This window comes from Aspergillus sclerotioniger (assembly GCF_003184525.1).
Source record: "Aspergillus sclerotioniger CBS 115572 chromosome Unknown BO94scaffold_5, whole genome shotgun sequence".
Lineage (NCBI taxonomy): Eukaryota > Fungi > Ascomycota > Eurotiomycetes > Eurotiales > Aspergillaceae > Aspergillus > Aspergillus sclerotioniger.
This window is the reverse complement of record NW_020290995.1, coordinates 375,169-390,726: the sequence shown is the minus strand read 5'-3', so window position 1 is coordinate 390,726 and position 15,558 is coordinate 375,169. Positions and strand designations below refer to the sequence as shown.

Sequence of the window (15,558 nt, the reverse complement as noted above, 5' to 3'; positions counted from 1 at the left end):
GTTCGGGCGTATCTCCCTTCTGCTTTGGTGGCCAAAACTTATCGTCCTAAGAACCAATCTGCAAAGATGGCAATCACTCCAATGGCGCAGCTTCTCGAGGCCCCTAAACTTCACTGGCTTTTCAGAGTCGACGTTGTTTGACAAATCCCGAATGATACCCTTGCATGTCTGGCACAAAACACCCTTTGAAGCACGATTGATGTCCTTCAATACCTGGTCAAGCATACTACTCCCAACATCACTAGCAGTGCAAGTGTCTGATAATGAAGTCATCGTTCCCAGGGACACCATGCTGGGGGAACCTTCACCATGTCAGATAGTCTCATGGGGAAGGCGTGGCTGCGTTACCTCTCCGGTGGTCAAAATATGCTCAGATCCACATCCTTGGGCGACCGGAAATAAGTGAAAGCCTCAACTTGGATTCTACGCTGGAATATAGACAGCTAGCTCGGTGAGAGGCCGACTGTTTCAGCCGAGGATGAGGTGACAGCATAAAGCCAGATGGTTGTCAGGGACACGCAGCTTCACCAAACAGGGAAGGAGCAATGTGCCACCACCTGCAATCTCCGTATTAGTCTTGACCGTATGCTCAATATAGATAACCCAGTAAAATCATGTATAGCCAGAAACTCCTCTAAAGTGAATCTCTTATGTCAAATTACTCTGTCCGTTATAGCTCAAAAATGCGACTGCATTAAGACACTCTTTATCATGAGACACCGTGAACAGGCCAGTCCTGACATAGAGAATGGGTATAACCAATGGAATACATATGTATGATCTACACATCTAAAATATTATATACATCTATCGCAGCGTGACCAACTCCTCCGCGCTGGTCGGATGAATAGCAACACAGCTATCGAAATCGGCCTTGGTGGCACCCATCTTCATCGCCACACCGAAGCCCTGCAGCATCTCGCCAACGCCGAGACCCAAAATGTGCAGGCCAACGACCTTCTCTTCCGGTCCGGCGCACACCAGCTTGAACTCCGTTGGGTTCTTAGCCTTCTCCTCGGCCGGGAACACGCTGTAGTACATGGCCGTGAACCGGGTGTGGTAGATTTTGATGTTTTCGTCGCCGTAGCGCTCGCGAGCTTCAGGTTCCGTGAGACCGATGGTGCCGACTTCTGGGTGGGAGAAGACGACGGAGGGGATGTTCTCATAGGAGAGCTTGTCGTCAGAGTGTTCACTGGGTCCGAAGAGGCGGTTGCTGAGCAGGCGTCCGGCAGCAATGGCAACTACCGTATATTGTTAGTCGGGCAGGGAAATCAACGGGGAATAGAAAGAAACGTACCAGGAGTCAACTCAGCACGACCAGTAACATCACCAAGGGCATAGACGCCCTTCGCGCTGGTGTTCTGGTAGTCATCTACAACGATATGGCCAGATTCGGTCGCTTGAATGCCAGTGGTGGGAAGATTCAGGTCTTCAATCTCAGGCAGACGGCCCACGGCCCAGAGGAGCTCGTTGACTTCCATCTCCGATCCATCGTGGGAGATAAGCTTAAGCAACTTGTCCTTGCCCTTACCGTCACGCAGCAGCTGCACCTCCTTGAAGCCGGAGTGCTGCTTGTGAATGTGGATACCAGTGGACTCGTACCGCTCCGTCATGGTCTTCTGAATCATGGGGTCGAACTTGCGCAGGAACTCCTGGCCACGGATGAACATGTGCGTCTCAACACCCACTGCACCCATGACACCAGCCAACTCAACTGCGATGTAACCCGCACCAACGACAGCAATCTTGGGAGGCAGTTCCTCGATCTCAAAGAACCCATCACTGGTGATACCGTGCTCCGCACCCTTGACATCGGGAACGGCGGGCCGTCCGCCAACAGCAATGAGGATGTGAGGCGCCGTGTACCGCGCCTTGCTTCCATCCTCAAGGGTCACATCGATAACCCGGCCATCAACGAAGGTGGCACGGCCGTGAACGAGATCAATGCCCTCTTTGCCCCAGTTGCGCTCATAGATACCGTTCAACCGCTCGACCGTGGCGTCCCGGAGGTCCTTAAAGTGGCGGTAGTTCTTTGCGACGTTGGTGTCGACGTCATATCCGTAGTGCTTGGCGGCGTGGAGGTTCTCGTTGATGGAGGCGAAGTTCCAGGTCATTTTCTTGGGGACGCAACTGAAGAGTTTTTTTTTTCTCGTTAACCACCACACACACGTCAAGCAGCACAGAAAAGATTTCCCTTACCCAACGTTGACACAGGTGCCTCCTGCGCGGCCACTTTCCACAATCAATGTCTTTTTGCCGTAGCTCGCGGCTCTGCGTCCGCTACCGCTGCCACCGCTGCCACCGCCGATGACGATGTATTCATACTCCTTTACCTCGATGGGAGCCATTTTGGAGTTGAAGACTGGGGACGTGGATGAGAATTGTCTAGAGAGAGAAGAGAGGCGAGACACTGCTGCAGTCGAGGAGGACCGTAAAGCCAGGGTGCTTCGTCGGGGAAGAGTGTTCAAGTGTGACGCGGTAGCGATGCCTTTACCCTGACGCAAAGGTGTAGCGGTAATGGGAGAGGAACGGGCCAGGGATGTTGGAACAAGACGGAGCCGGTTCTTGAGTGCCTGCGCGGGAAGAGGGCGGAGAGGGGAGGAGGGGCAGGAGAGCATGGGGAGCTAATGAGTTGGTGGTCGTGGGAGCAAAAGATGTCAGACGCGGGTGGAGGGGCTCAACGCAGAAAGCTGGCGGGGAACCCGAATGCTAGGCGATTACTCCGTAGGCAATTTGTCACCACTATGCGATGGAGCTTAGAAATTGAAGCGCAATTGGTCTGGAATCCTTATTCTTTATTGGGCCATCAGAACTGGTTCTGACGCAATTGGCGAACTGGCCGAGAATGTGGGATTTCCCCGAGGATCTGGCGCACGTGATAACGTGGATTGATAAGCAGCTGGAACAGTAGCGGTCTAGACTGTTGTCAGAATGGCCTACTGTAGAACATAAGAGGAATACGGGACTGGAAGATTCTATGTTTGCTTGCTGAGAATGTTATCATGAGTATCGATTGATAATTCCAGCTCGGCCACGGCAACTCCAGGCTTCCGTCGGACCGGTGATATTTACAGCGCCTGCATGGCTATGCATGTGCTCGGTATCAATTGCGGGGTTCTGTCTGAACCAAGCTGTCAGAGACCGTTGCATCCGGTTTCTCGGCCTCTTTAGATTGTCGAACCTCGCTCCCAGTATCCTCGACCTCTGCAGACGAGTCAGAACTCTTTTGGAAACGTAGCACCTCTTTATAAATCGGCTGTTCCTCCTCCTTTAAACCACACCCCGATGGGTCTCTTCGCATAAGAAAGTGCTGAACTCTGGCATCCGACGACCCCATCTGCTTCTGGGTGCTCTCCCTCCGCCCTTTCAGGAGCCGTGAGGACTCTTCGTTGATCTCCAGAAGTTTATCTTCGTAACCAGTGCTGAGCTTGCTAATCCAAGACGCTTGGACCGCCCCGCCCATCAAAGTGAGAAGAATGACAAACGTCGCAAAGGTTCGATGGTCAACCAGCGTTTCCTGTTTTCCCTGATGGCGATTGTGCCACCTCTCCCAGTCTTCCCAGGTTGCGTTCGCGTATATCGGACCGTAGTCACTCGAACCCGTTTTCGCCCAAGACGGTGTCGGAGTACCATCAACTGAAGGGTGCAGGTTCCACCCGGTGCCATGCCGGTCATAAGCTGCCCGTCTGCTTGGATCGGAAAGGATTTCATGGGCGGCTACTAAGAGATGATATCGCTGAAGCCTCACTTCAGGAGTGATATCTCTGCATGATGGATGTCCGGTACATGGGCGATCCGGGTGGTAGACTTTAACCATTTCATAGTAACGTGTCTTCGAATAGGGCGCGGTCCGATCTTGTTTGAATAGCTCATAGGGTGTGAATATGGGATTTGCCGGCCATGATAGATCCTTGACTGAAGAATCAGAAGCTGTGGCGTAGCGCCTGGCAGCAGGGTGAGATTGTGAGGGGAGAGCACGAGACCATGGCGATGAGGGGCATGGCGAGTTCAGTAACTGCAGTCCACCACAGCAAAGGATGTTGGGTTTCCTGAGCATGGCCGCATGATTTCACATGGATGGATGTGAAAGATTTCCCCCAGTATGCTTCAGACTGAGGGGCAGGTACCATGTATCGCCGGGATTTGAAGGCGACCGGGATTGTTTTGCCTGTCCATGGCTCGATGCATACTGCCGGTATTTCCGAAGCTCGGATCTCCACATGAGGTCATCACGTGCGGGTTCCCAAGGCTTCAAGGCTTCCCGCATGAAAGCCAACTTCCATCCCCCTCGCCGACTGGCATTCGCTGTACAGAAAATGCCCGAATCACGCGACGATTACGGTCGGAGACGACATCGGTCTCCTTCCGGATCGCCTGCTCCCGACCGTGACCGACGACAGCGACTACGTGACGACGACGACCGTGGCAGTGGTTCAGGACGCCGCAACTCTTATCGAAGTTCCCGAAGAGACAGCTCTCGGAAACGGTCATCACGCAGTCCGACCGATCGAGGAAGCCACAGGAGAGATCACGACCGCCGTCGCAGAGAACGCAGGGAACAGGAAGATGCCTCAGATGATGATAAGAGAAGACGTCGACACACTTCCGACCGAGACTCTTCGCACCGTCGTCATCGCGACCGGGATTCTTACGACAGAAAAGAGAGGTCTTCTCGAAGACGCCGCCATGATTCGCGATCTCGCTCGCCCGCAAGACGCTCGCAGAGTCCGGTCTCGCAGGCTCCAGTACGATCAAAACAACCCCTCCCTCCCCAAAACGACGCATATACCTCATCCGAAGTGACGCGGACGGGAGAGTCGGCGGGCCCTCCTCCCGAGAAAGAAAAGCCCAATTTCGGTCAAACAGGGCGATTGGCTGCAGAGAGCAACACCGTGAACGTGAATGGGAGCTCAATCGTTCTCAAATACCACGAGCCTCCGGAGGCCCGCAAACCCCCGGCAAAGGAACCTTGGCGGTTGTACGTATTCAAAGGAAAGGACCTCCTTGAGATGGTGGAATTGGGCATACGAAGTTGCTGGCTCATAGGCAGAGAACAAATGGTGGTTGATTTCCCCTTGGAACACCCGAGTTGCTCTAAGCAGCATGCCGCGCTTCAATTCCGCTTTGTTGAGAAGCGGAATGAATTTGGAGATCGGATCGGGCGTGTTAAGCCCTACCTTATTGACCTGGAAAGCGCCAATGGCACGTCAGTGAACGGGGATGCGATCCCTGCTGGACGTTATGTTGAGCTGCGGGATAAAGATGTTCTTCAGTTTGGCTTGAGCTCCCGAGAATACGTTCTCATGCTACCCCAGCCCGAATAGGTACTAATTTGGAGGAATATATTACTTCGATACATCCGCGCAACAAATCCTAAGGCATGGCCCAAGCTTTCAAATGCCAACTCAAACCTAGTCGGTTCACAGCATGCTTATGAAACCATCAGATAATCACGTCACCCAACGCTTGCGGTTCAGGCTGGCCGGCAGGAAAGGCAGTATTGGCTCCTCTTAATAACAGCTACTGCGAGATCACTTTAGGCAATTCGCCCGGTGTGAATCGCTATTTCAGGGGGACATATCGTCATATCGCTGTAGGCTCGAATCTCTCACTGCGAATACATCGAGACAGACCACGTTTTTAATACAGAGGAGCAGTTAAACTGCTTGGAGTACATAACGGGAACACCTGGTGGGCTTTGAGCTATTACGCAATAATTGTTTCAAGGTCAACCGGGGAATCATTGACCCCGGAAGTAGGTTGAGGCTCGGAATAGGAAGGGGCATGGCCATGAGAAGTTTAGAGTTGCGGACGATTGTGCAATGAACCCCAGCGAAGCTTATTCATATTTTTGTTCAGAGCAAAAACTGAGTTCTCTGAAAGTTTAAGGATAATAACTGTAAATACTATCTGACTTATTGGGCCACGGGATGATGAAGCGACAGTGCAGCTCACGAAGCAGGCAGTCCCAGATGACTGATAGTAATTATGGCGTAGATTACCTGGACTTCATATGACGCTTCCTACCAGTCTTATGTTGAAAGCTAACTGACGAGAATTTGAGAGGAACATCTGCAATCACCGGGGATTTATATGTCTTACCTTCCAAAAATTCCTCACTTTTGTTGTACTGAGAATCATTTGTCAGGCTTTGCAACCAACTGCTCACAAGCACCTCGAACTCAGATATATAGTAGCTACCTGGAATAGCGATTTCGCGAAAGGTATAGTCACTTGCATCTCTCTCTGTGTATAGTCCCAGTGGACGGGGCTAGACCTCGCCGGGTTAGGCTGCTGCCAGGCTCTAGGCGGTCACCGTTCTGCCGGGGTGAATCATTCTGGCTCATTATCATATCAGTCCTCCACTTGCTCGTCAGCTCTAGGTCTGGCTGTTCCGTCCTCTTACTGATTGTCAGCCCATAGAAACATTCATCTGTCACTGGAAGCATTCATCATGGCTGTGAACGGATCTGCCGAGTCCCAGTGGTTGGCTCAACTGGCAGCCATGCGCCAGGCCATTGCGGACTTGAAGCTCCCCAAAGACCCCGCCAGAGACCAAAGCTACGGAAGCGACCTGGATCTGGATTTCGACGAAGACTACTCATCTCCTGGAACTGCCGATGATGATATCTGGGATATCATCAGCTCTGACGATGAGTCCAGCGAGGGCCTTGACGACTTTGACGATATCCCCTCTCCTCCGATATCATCTTCCTACGACCAGATCTGGCTTGAGCAGAAGTGCGAAAGCCTCGCTGCCAGCAAGCCGGGCATTAAAGCCGGAGAGCTAGCACAGCAAATTAACGCTTCTCTTGCGACAGACAGCGGGGACGATGAGTTGCAAATGTCTCTGGCCGAAATCGTGGGATTCGACGATCTCGACTTCGTAATTGACCTGATCGCCCACAGGCTGGATATTGTCGCGAGCTTGCGTACGGGCCCAGAGGCTCAGACAGATGGCCTCATGGCAGGAAAGCTACAGACAAGAGCGGAGAGAGAACAAGCCTTGCGGCAGGCGGATTACGAACACAAGCATGCATCGTTGTTACCGGCACAGACCAGGCAGGAGCCGCATTACCCTCATGTGTTCAAGGCCTATGAGTCTAGAAATGTTCTCGCATTTGGAGGGAAGGCATACGGACTGCCCATGGGTAGCAAGCAGATCGATGAAAAGAAGTACACCGAGGTTGAGGTTCCCGCCTCGAAGGTCGGCACCCTGAGACCTGGGCATAAGCTTGTGGAGATCGCATCGCTAGATGGACTGTGTCAAGGCACTTTCAAGGGTTACAAGACACTCAACCGCATGCAAAGTCTACTGTATGAGGTAGCCTACAAGACCAGTGAAAACATGCTCATCTGTGCCCCGACTGGTGCTGGTAAAACAGATGCAGCTATGCTGACGATCTTGAACGCCATTGGGAAGAACACTATCCCGAACCCCATTGAGCAACCAGAGGCTACAGAGTTTGCTGTACAGGTGGATGATTTCAAAATCATCTACGTCGCTCCAATGAAGGCCCTCGCTGCTGAAGTTACCGAGAAGCTCGGGAAACGTCTCGCTTGGCTAGGGATCAAAGTTCGAGAGCTCACTGGTGATATGCAACTGACGAAGCGTGAGATTGTGGAAACCCAGGTCATTGTCACCACCCCTGAAAAATGGGATGTGGTAACACGAAAGAGCACGGGAGATACAGAGCTCGTGCAGAAGGTGCGTCTGTTGATCATTGATGAGGTCCACATGCTTCATGACGAGCGTGGTGCCGTCATTGAATCATTGGTGGCCCGTACCCAGCGTCAAGTCGAAAGCACACAATCACTCATTCGAATTGTCGGTCTTTCTGCCACTCTTCCAAACTATATCGACGTTGCCGATTTTCTCAAGGTGAACAAAATGGCTGGGTTGTTTTTCTTTGACCAGTCTTTCCGCCCTGTTCCTCTTGAACAGCATTTCATTGGTGTCAAGGGAAAACCTGGCACCAAGCAGTCTCGCGAGAACATCGATGTCGTGTCTTTCGAGAAGGTCCGTGATATGCTTGAACGAGGACATCAAGTCATGGTTTTTGTCCACTCGCGGAAGGACACGGTTTTGACGGCTCGAATGCTGCGACAGATGGCTACAGAGGATGGGTGTGAAAACCTATTCAGCTGTCAGGAGCACGAAGGCTTTTCGAATGGTCTTAGTGACGTGAAACGTAGCCGTGCCCGCGAGCTGCGCGAGCTCTACGCCAGTGGACTCGGAACTCACCATGCTGGAATGAGTCGAAGCGACCGTAACTTGATGGAGCGCCTGTTCTCTGAGGGGCTCCTGAAGGTGCTCTGCTGTACTGCCACGCTTGCATGGGGTGTCAACCTTCCTGCTGCAGCAGTCGTCATCAAAGGTACACAGTTGTACAACCCGCAAGAGGGTAAATTCGTCGATTTAGGAATCCTGGATGTGCTGCAGATCTTTGGTCGTGCCGGTCGTCCTCAATTCCAGGATACAGGTATCGGTTTCATCTGCACGACCCACGATAAACTCCATCATTATATTTCTGCCGTAACGTCGCAGCAGCCGATTGAATCCCGGTTTTCGAGTCGCCTGGTGGACAATTTGAATGCCGAGATTTCCCTTGGTACGGTCACTTCAGTTTCAGAGGCCGTGCAGTGGCTGGGATATTCCTATCTCTTCGTTCGTATGAAACGCGAGCCACGAAACTATGGAATTGATTTCGCGGAGATACGTGATGATCCCATGTTGGTCCAGAGACGTCGTCAACTGATCGTTCAAGCCGCTCTTGTTCTACAAAAGAGCCAAATGATCATATTCAACGAAAAGACGGAGGAATTACGTGCGAAGGATGTTGGCCGTATTGCAAGCCAGTACTACGTTCTGCAAACCAGCGTAGAGATTTTCAACAATTTGATGCGTCCTCGAGCGAGCGAGGCCGATGTGTTGAGAATGATCAGTATGAGTGGTGAATTCGACAACATCCAAGCCCGGGAGAGTGAGTCTAAAGAGTTAAACAGACTGCGTGATGAGGTCATTCAGACAGAGGTAGAGGGTGGTAATGACTCCCCACATGCCAAGACCAATATTCTCCTGCAGTCCTATATCTCTCGTGCTAGGATTGAAGACTTTGCTCTGGTGTCGGATACTGGGTACGTGGCGCAGAATGCGGCTCGCATCTGTCGCTCTCTGTTCATGATTGCATTGAACCGGCGTTGGGGCTACCAGTGCCAGGTTCTGCTCTCCCTCTGCAAGGCCATCGAGAAGCAGATGTGGCCCTTTGACCATCCATTCCACCAGTTCGACCTTCCTCAACCCATCCTCAGGAACTTGGATGACAAGCTTCCGACATCGTCCGTTGAGTCTATGAAGGATATGGAAACAGCGGAGATCGGACAATTGGTCCATAATGCCCGGATGGGGAAAACATTGTCAAAGTTGTTGGACAACTTCCCTACTCTTGGTGTGGAGGCTGAAATTGCGCCATTGAACCGTGATGTTCTGCGAATTCGTCTGAGCCTCTATCCAGAGTTTAGCTGGAATGATAGACATCATGGAGCTTCAGAATCCTACTGGATTTGGGTAGAGAACTCGGAGACTTCTGAAATCTACCACCATGAATACTTCATCCTCAGCAGGAAGAAACTTTATGACGAACACGAGCTAAATTTCACCATTCCGCTCTCTGATCCACTGCCGAGTCAGATCTATGTCCGCGCAATATCCGACCGCTGGCTGGGTGCAGAGACAGTGACGCCAGTGTCTTTCCAGCATCTGATTCGTCCAGACACGGAAAGTGTATACACTGATCTTCTCAATCTTCAACCTCTTCCCATCTCTGCACTAAAGAACCCGATATTGGAAGAGCTTTACGGGCAGCGCTTCCAATTCTTCAATCCGATGCAGACACAGATTTTCCATCTACTCTATCACACCCCGGCCAATGTTCTGTTGGGTTCCCCAACGGGTAGTGGAAAGACTGTCGCCGCAGAACTGGCCATGTGGTGGGCCTTCAGAGAAAGACCAGGCTCGAAAGTTGTGTACATCGCGCCAATGAAGGCCCTTGTCCGCGAACGAGTTCAGGACTGGAAGAAGCGTCTCACGGGGCCTATGGGCCTAAGATTGGTTGAATTGACTGGTGATAACACCCCCGATACGCGAACGATTCGGGACGCAGATATTATCATCACTACCCCTGAAAAGTGGGACGGTATTTCCCGTAGTTGGCAGACTAGGGACTACGTGCGTAAGGTGAGCTTGGTCATCATTGACGAGATTCACCTATTGGGTGGCGACCGAGGACCTATTCTTGAGATCATCGTGTCTCGAATGAACTACATTGCCTCGCAGTCCAAGGGATCTGTTCGGCTGATGGGTATGTCAACTGCTTGTGCGAATGCCAGTGATTTGGCCAACTGGCTGGGCGTGAAAGAAGGGTTGTACAATTTCAGGCATTCCGTGCGTCCCGTGCCGCTTGAGATCTACATCGACGGATTCCCTGAGCAGCGTGGGTTCTGCCCCCTGATGCAGTCGATGAACAGACCGACTTTCCTGGCAATCAAGAACCATTCTCCTGATAAACCAGTGATTGTCTTTGTTGCCTCCCGTCGGCAAACTCGTTTGACCGCGAAGGATCTAATCAACTACTGTGGAATGGAGGATAACCCTCGCAGATTTGTTCGCATGTCCGAGGAGGACCTGCAGCTGAACCTTGAGAGAGTGAAAGATGAGGCGTTGCGCGAGGCACTCAGTTTCGGTATTGGCCTGCACCATGCCGGTCTTGTGGAGTCGGACAGACAACTAGCTGAGGAGCTTTTCGCAAACAACAAGATTCAAATCCTCGTGGCAACAAGCACCCTCGCCTGGGGTGTCAACCTTCCAGCACATCTTGTCGTGGTGAAGGGAACACAGTTCTTTGATGCTAAGATCGAAGGTTATAGGGATATGGACCTGACTGATGTTCTGCAGATGCTGGGTCGAGCAGGACGTCCTCAGTTTGACACGTCAGGTATTGCGCGCATTTTTACCCAAGATGCAAAGAAGGCCTTCTACAAGCACTTCTTGCACACCGGGTTCCCGGTCGAATCGACACTGCACAAAGTGCTCGACAACCATTTGGGTGCCGAAGTTTCTGCAGGAACGATCAACACAAAGCAAGATGCTCTGGACTACTTGACCTGGACATTCTTCTTCCGGCGACTGCACAAGAATCCCTCCTACTACGGCCTGGAAATTTCCGCCGAGGAGCACAACACCATGGCTGCCCAGGCAATTGCGCAGGAATTCATGATTGAATTGGTGGATAAATCATTAGGCGAGCTAGCCGAGTCATCCTGCATCGTGCTCGACTCCGCAACTGGTGAGGTGGACCCGACACCTTTCGGCAAGATCATGAGTTACTACTATCTGTCGCACAAGACGATTCGATACCTCATGGCACACGCGAAGCCTAACCCCACCTTCCAGGATGTGTTGAGCTGGATGTGCTCAGCCACTGAGTTTGACGAGCTGCCTGTCCGACACAACGAAGACTTGATCAATGTAGAGTTGGCTCGCAACCTCCCGCTCTCAGTCGAATCCATGGGTGATCTTCCCCTCTGGGATCCCCATGTCAAGGCCTTCTTATTACTCCAGGCCTATATGTCACGGATCGACCTCCCCATAACCGATTACGTCGGTGATCAAACCTCCGTCCTCGACCAAGGAATCCGTATCATCCAAGCCTCGATCGACGTCATGGCTGAGCTAGGCTACCTCAACGCCTGTCACATGTTCATGTCCCTCCTGCAATGCATCAAATCCGCCAGATGGCCCGAAGAGTCGCCCCTCTCCATCCTCCCAGGCGTCAACCCAGGAGACAAGCAATCCGCCCTCCCAACCTCCCTCACTGCATTCCTATCTCTACCCGCAAAATCCGTCGACTCTCTTCAGCGAAAACTCAACCTCCCAGCGCAGTTCACAAAGGCTACATCCTACCTACCCCACCTCTCACTCTCACTTTCCACCGTATCCCCAACCGGCATAACCGTCTCCCTGACCCGCAAAAACGCACCCAAGGACAAGGAAATCCGGATCTACGCCCCGCGTTTCCCCAAACCCCAGACAGAAGGCTACTTCATGCTCGTCTACAGCGCCACCCCCGACGGCAAAGACGCCGAGCTCCTCGCCCTGAAACGTGTGTCCTGGCCATCCAATCGCAATGGATTCGGATCTGGAGCCGGATCCAGCAGGAGAATCAACGACAGAAGCAACAACCAGAAGTCTGGATCGCTTGTCGTTCGCTCATCTGTCAAGTTCCCCCAGAACCAAGCCGGACAGAGCAGACGCGTTACCGTGAAGGTAATTAGTGATTCCTATCCAGGCATGGAATGGATATTGTCTGATGTGGTGATAAATGCGAATGCGGATACGGGTGCGGTATCTGAGACGCAGACTTTGCCCGAGTCGTCCACGTTCCCTGAGAAGGGTTGATGGTGTATTTCTGGTTAGGATTAACCCCACGGAAGCATTCTACAATCGTTGTACATAGACTTCAGTTATAGGTATAGATGCATTGGATATCTAAGATCGAATATGACAAATAACAAGATGTAGAAAATCAGTATCTGTCAGGCTCGACCGTTCCAGCCCAGGGATAAACGTCACGGGTGGTCAAGACAGGTGTGTAGTGTAGTGTAGTATACAACAGGAGCATAAATAAACATGTGGCAGGACACAAAGAGGAAAGCCATGGTGCAGTTCGTGCTCAGACGTACATCGCCTAGTAACAACTCGATGAAAAGCATATCACAAAACAGAGAGGAAGGATTCGTCTATAAAAGACCAGCAACTCTGACGCACATGCGTGGAATAGAAAAAGAGAAACGTGAAAGTGGTAAAAACGCTATGTGCGCTATAAAGAAGACCGTTGAGAAGAAGGAAGTCGGTGAAAGAAATAAAGAAGAACGACATATGATCATGATCATATCAAATTCGGAAGAAGGTAAGAAGAGTGCTCAGATCATGTTATTGAGCGCCTCTTTCGATCGTGGAGGGATGCGGTTGCGATTACCAGTCACGACCCTGGGGGATTTCACCCTGTCGTCCGTGCGCTCGCTAGGATCAGGGCGGTCCTGGCGCGGTCTGATGGGTACAAGAACCTGTCTTCTACCTCGTGAGACGGACACGGACCGTGCGATAGAAATTTCAACGGCGGGGGCGGGGTTTGTTGGCTCGGTTGGATTCATTTTTTCCTCTTCCTTCCCGGGGGACATGCGCCTGGGTGATGTTGGGGAGAGCATCCTGCTTGCGGGTGAAAGGGCCTCATTTTCTGATCTGGGAGCATTGACAGGCGTGTTATTTGCTGGAGACAATGTTGATTCATAGCTGTTCGTTTCGGACGAGGTCATTTGTGTGTCGATTCTGAGGGCCGGGGGCGCGGGTTGTGGGGTTTCGTTTGCTGGTCTCTTGTTGATGATCTCCCACTCTGGCTCTCGTGCGTCGATATAGGAGCGGACTGGACCGAGCTTTTGCACGAGGAGCTGTTCATCCTCCGAACCAATAGTTGTAGAGGAAAGGAATGAGGACATCGAATTTTGCGGTTTATGTGACGGCTGGTGCACCATGAGGACCAAACTGTTTTTCTCCGACACACTTTCTTGATGCGATTCTGCCAACGATGTTTGACTTTTGTGTAATGGACTGGGACCGCGGGGAATGTTCTGGCTACCGAGAACCTTTGAAGCCTTGCTGACCTGTGTTGATGGGAACAAGGTGAAGCTCGGGGATTTCGACCGTGTGGGGGATGTGGCTCTTCGGCGAGGCGGTTCTAATTCTGGCATGGGGGGAATGGCCTGACCAGGAGTTAGTTGGAAAAGTATCTACGAGTGAAATGGTGAAGACACGCTACCTCTGGAGCTGGCGCGCTGACGTCCTGCAAAGTTTGGCTGCGTCGAATCAACGAGGGCGGCCTGTTCTTACTAAGAACGCCTCCAAACATGACACTGTATCGCTCCAGCTGGATATCGGGGATCTCGACTTGCAGCAATGGTCCAGTTGCAGGGGGTTGTTTGTCAGCCTTTGGCGAGAAATTGACATCTCCCTCGGACCGCTCTTTCTCATGCGCCTGATGCTGAATTTCCGGTTCCAAAGACGGCCATGCTTCCGTGCCAGAGGTTGGACTAGCAGGTTTCTCGGGTTGAACTCTTGGCTGCTGTTCGAAAGAATAGGTGGAGTCTTGCATTGGCCACTCGTCCTCAAGCCGGACCTGATAGAAAGGCTGGTTTGGCGCAGCTGTCATGGCAGCTTTAGCTTTGAAAAGACCGCCGATTTTCTTCCATTTACTGGGCTTGCGCTGCAAAGCGGGTCGTGTTTGGGTTTCTGCAGGTTTGGCCGGGGGTGTCTCCTGCGTTTGCGACATGGGAACATGCGACTCGATCATCCGCGGGCTGCCCAAAGCGACCCCAATCAGACTTCCGTTTGCACCGTTATCCGTGCCGGTGGGGGACAGCATTGGCGAAGACGGAAGCGGAGGAGCCTGGGTATTGACAGGACTCAGGGCTTGTAATCTTTTTTGTTGGCGTCCCTCTGATGTCTCAGGGCGCTGAAAATCCCGGTGCGCATGAGGCACCTGGCGGCCGTGGTTTGCGCCATCCTCGATACACTTGAGATCTTTCCGTGGTCGCGCATCTGAATGCTTCGAAGTAGTAGACGAGACGGCCTCTGCTTGCCGGATCGTACGTGACCTCCCAAGAAACGTTCCTCTAGCCATTCCTCACGACTGTGGTGGAGATAATATCCGATACGGTACTTGAAACGAAAGCGAGCGGGAGAATCCGGAGAAGACTTGCTAAGAGAAAGACGAGGGTGGAAAATAGATGTAGAGAACGTTAAAGGGAATACCAAGCCCTGTTGATCATAAGTCAAGATAAAAAGGAATGGACGGCCTTCCAGAAGGCCAAAAAGCGAACACAAGAAAGCGGGGAAGAGAAGAGTCAGTCCATGATGGGAAGAAAAGGAGACTCGGCGATAGAGGGACAGAGGAGCATAGTTAAGACATAAGACGTCGCGGCAGTTATTGTGGAGCACGAGGCAGAACGCTACATCTAAGTGAGACGAGTTGGCAGGGGCGGGCTAGTGTGAGGGCTTAGATTAACATAAGATCTGACGAAGCGCGACAGCGGAAACGGCCAACAAAAACTTCCAGAGAAATTGCTCAGGAGAGGCCGCACGGAACCCCCGCGTGGCCAACACAAAACACGGATAATGGCCCAGTCACAGGAGCCCAACGGTCTGGTGGTTATGACATGGGTGAGCGCTATCGAAATGGCGGGAGGTGCTTATTCTGGAAGCCACAAATGAGCGTGGCTGTTGCAAGCGCAAGTGATTATTACGACCGCGGGCGAGGGGCCAAAGAGAATGCTCCGCCGACGGTCTCACTTGGAGCTGAAAACCTGAGCGTTAGCACAGCTGGGTTCATTGGTTCCAGCTGTTCTGAACCTCCGAGCGCTCGACCAATAAGATTATTAGAAAACGCTGAATCGCCTGGAGATTCCCAGAGACCTGAGACTCAGTCTCTGGGCCTCTCTGTTACG

At 52.1% G+C, this 15,558-nt stretch overlaps 5 protein-coding genes across 5 annotated transcripts; 2 read left to right on the top strand and 3 right to left on the bottom strand.

Moving 5' to 3' along the window:
• Positions 1-669: 669 nt before the first annotated feature.
• Positions 670-2,175, bottom strand: glr1 (glutathione-disulfide reductase GLR1). Its single transcript, XM_025606870.1, has 2 exons — positions 1,298-2,175; positions 670-1,241 (listed from the first exon to the last, which is right to left on the bottom strand). Exons 1-2 carry the CDS (start codon positions 2,112-2,114, stop codon positions 808-810), a joined length of 1,251 nt encoding a protein of 416 aa, XP_025470764.1. The 5' UTR covers positions 2,115-2,175; the 3' UTR covers positions 670-807.
• Positions 2,176-2,835: 660 nt separating this feature from the next.
• Positions 2,836-4,154, bottom strand: BO94DRAFT_316848 (J domain-containing protein). Its single transcript, XM_025606869.1, has 3 exons — positions 3,182-4,154; positions 2,967-3,121; positions 2,836-2,915 (listed from the first exon to the last, which is right to left on the bottom strand). The coding sequence occupies exons 1-2, from the start codon at positions 4,055-4,057 to the stop codon at positions 3,104-3,106; spliced, it is 894 nt and encodes a 297-aa protein (XP_025470763.1). The 5' UTR covers positions 4,058-4,154; the 3' UTR covers positions 2,836-2,915; positions 2,967-3,103.
• A 162-nt stretch (positions 4,155-4,316) lies between these two features.
• On the top strand, positions 4,317-5,324 carry BO94DRAFT_543267 (putative FHA domain protein SNIP1; the record flags this gene model as incomplete). Its single annotated transcript, XM_025613131.1, has 1 exon — positions 4,317-5,324. One exon carries the CDS (start codon positions 4,317-4,319, stop codon positions 5,322-5,324), a length of 1,008 nt encoding a protein of 335 aa, XP_025470762.1.
• A 1,048-nt stretch (positions 5,325-6,372) lies between these two features.
• On the top strand, positions 6,373-12,558 carry BO94DRAFT_531970 (RNA helicase SLH1). The gene has a single exon (XM_025611019.1). It carries the CDS (start codon positions 6,455-6,457, stop codon positions 12,455-12,457), a length of 6,003 nt encoding a protein of 2,000 aa, XP_025470761.1. The 5' UTR covers positions 6,373-6,454; the 3' UTR covers positions 12,458-12,558.
• A 99-nt stretch (positions 12,559-12,657) lies between these two features.
• Positions 12,658-15,112, bottom strand: BO94DRAFT_316839 (uncharacterized protein). The gene is made up of 2 exons (XM_025606868.1): positions 13,875-15,112; positions 12,658-13,818 (listed from the first exon to the last, which is right to left on the bottom strand). Exons 1-2 carry the CDS (start codon positions 14,733-14,735, stop codon positions 12,982-12,984), a joined length of 1,698 nt encoding a protein of 565 aa, XP_025470760.1. The 5' UTR covers positions 14,736-15,112; the 3' UTR covers positions 12,658-12,981.
• Positions 15,113-15,558: the final 446 nt, after the last annotated feature.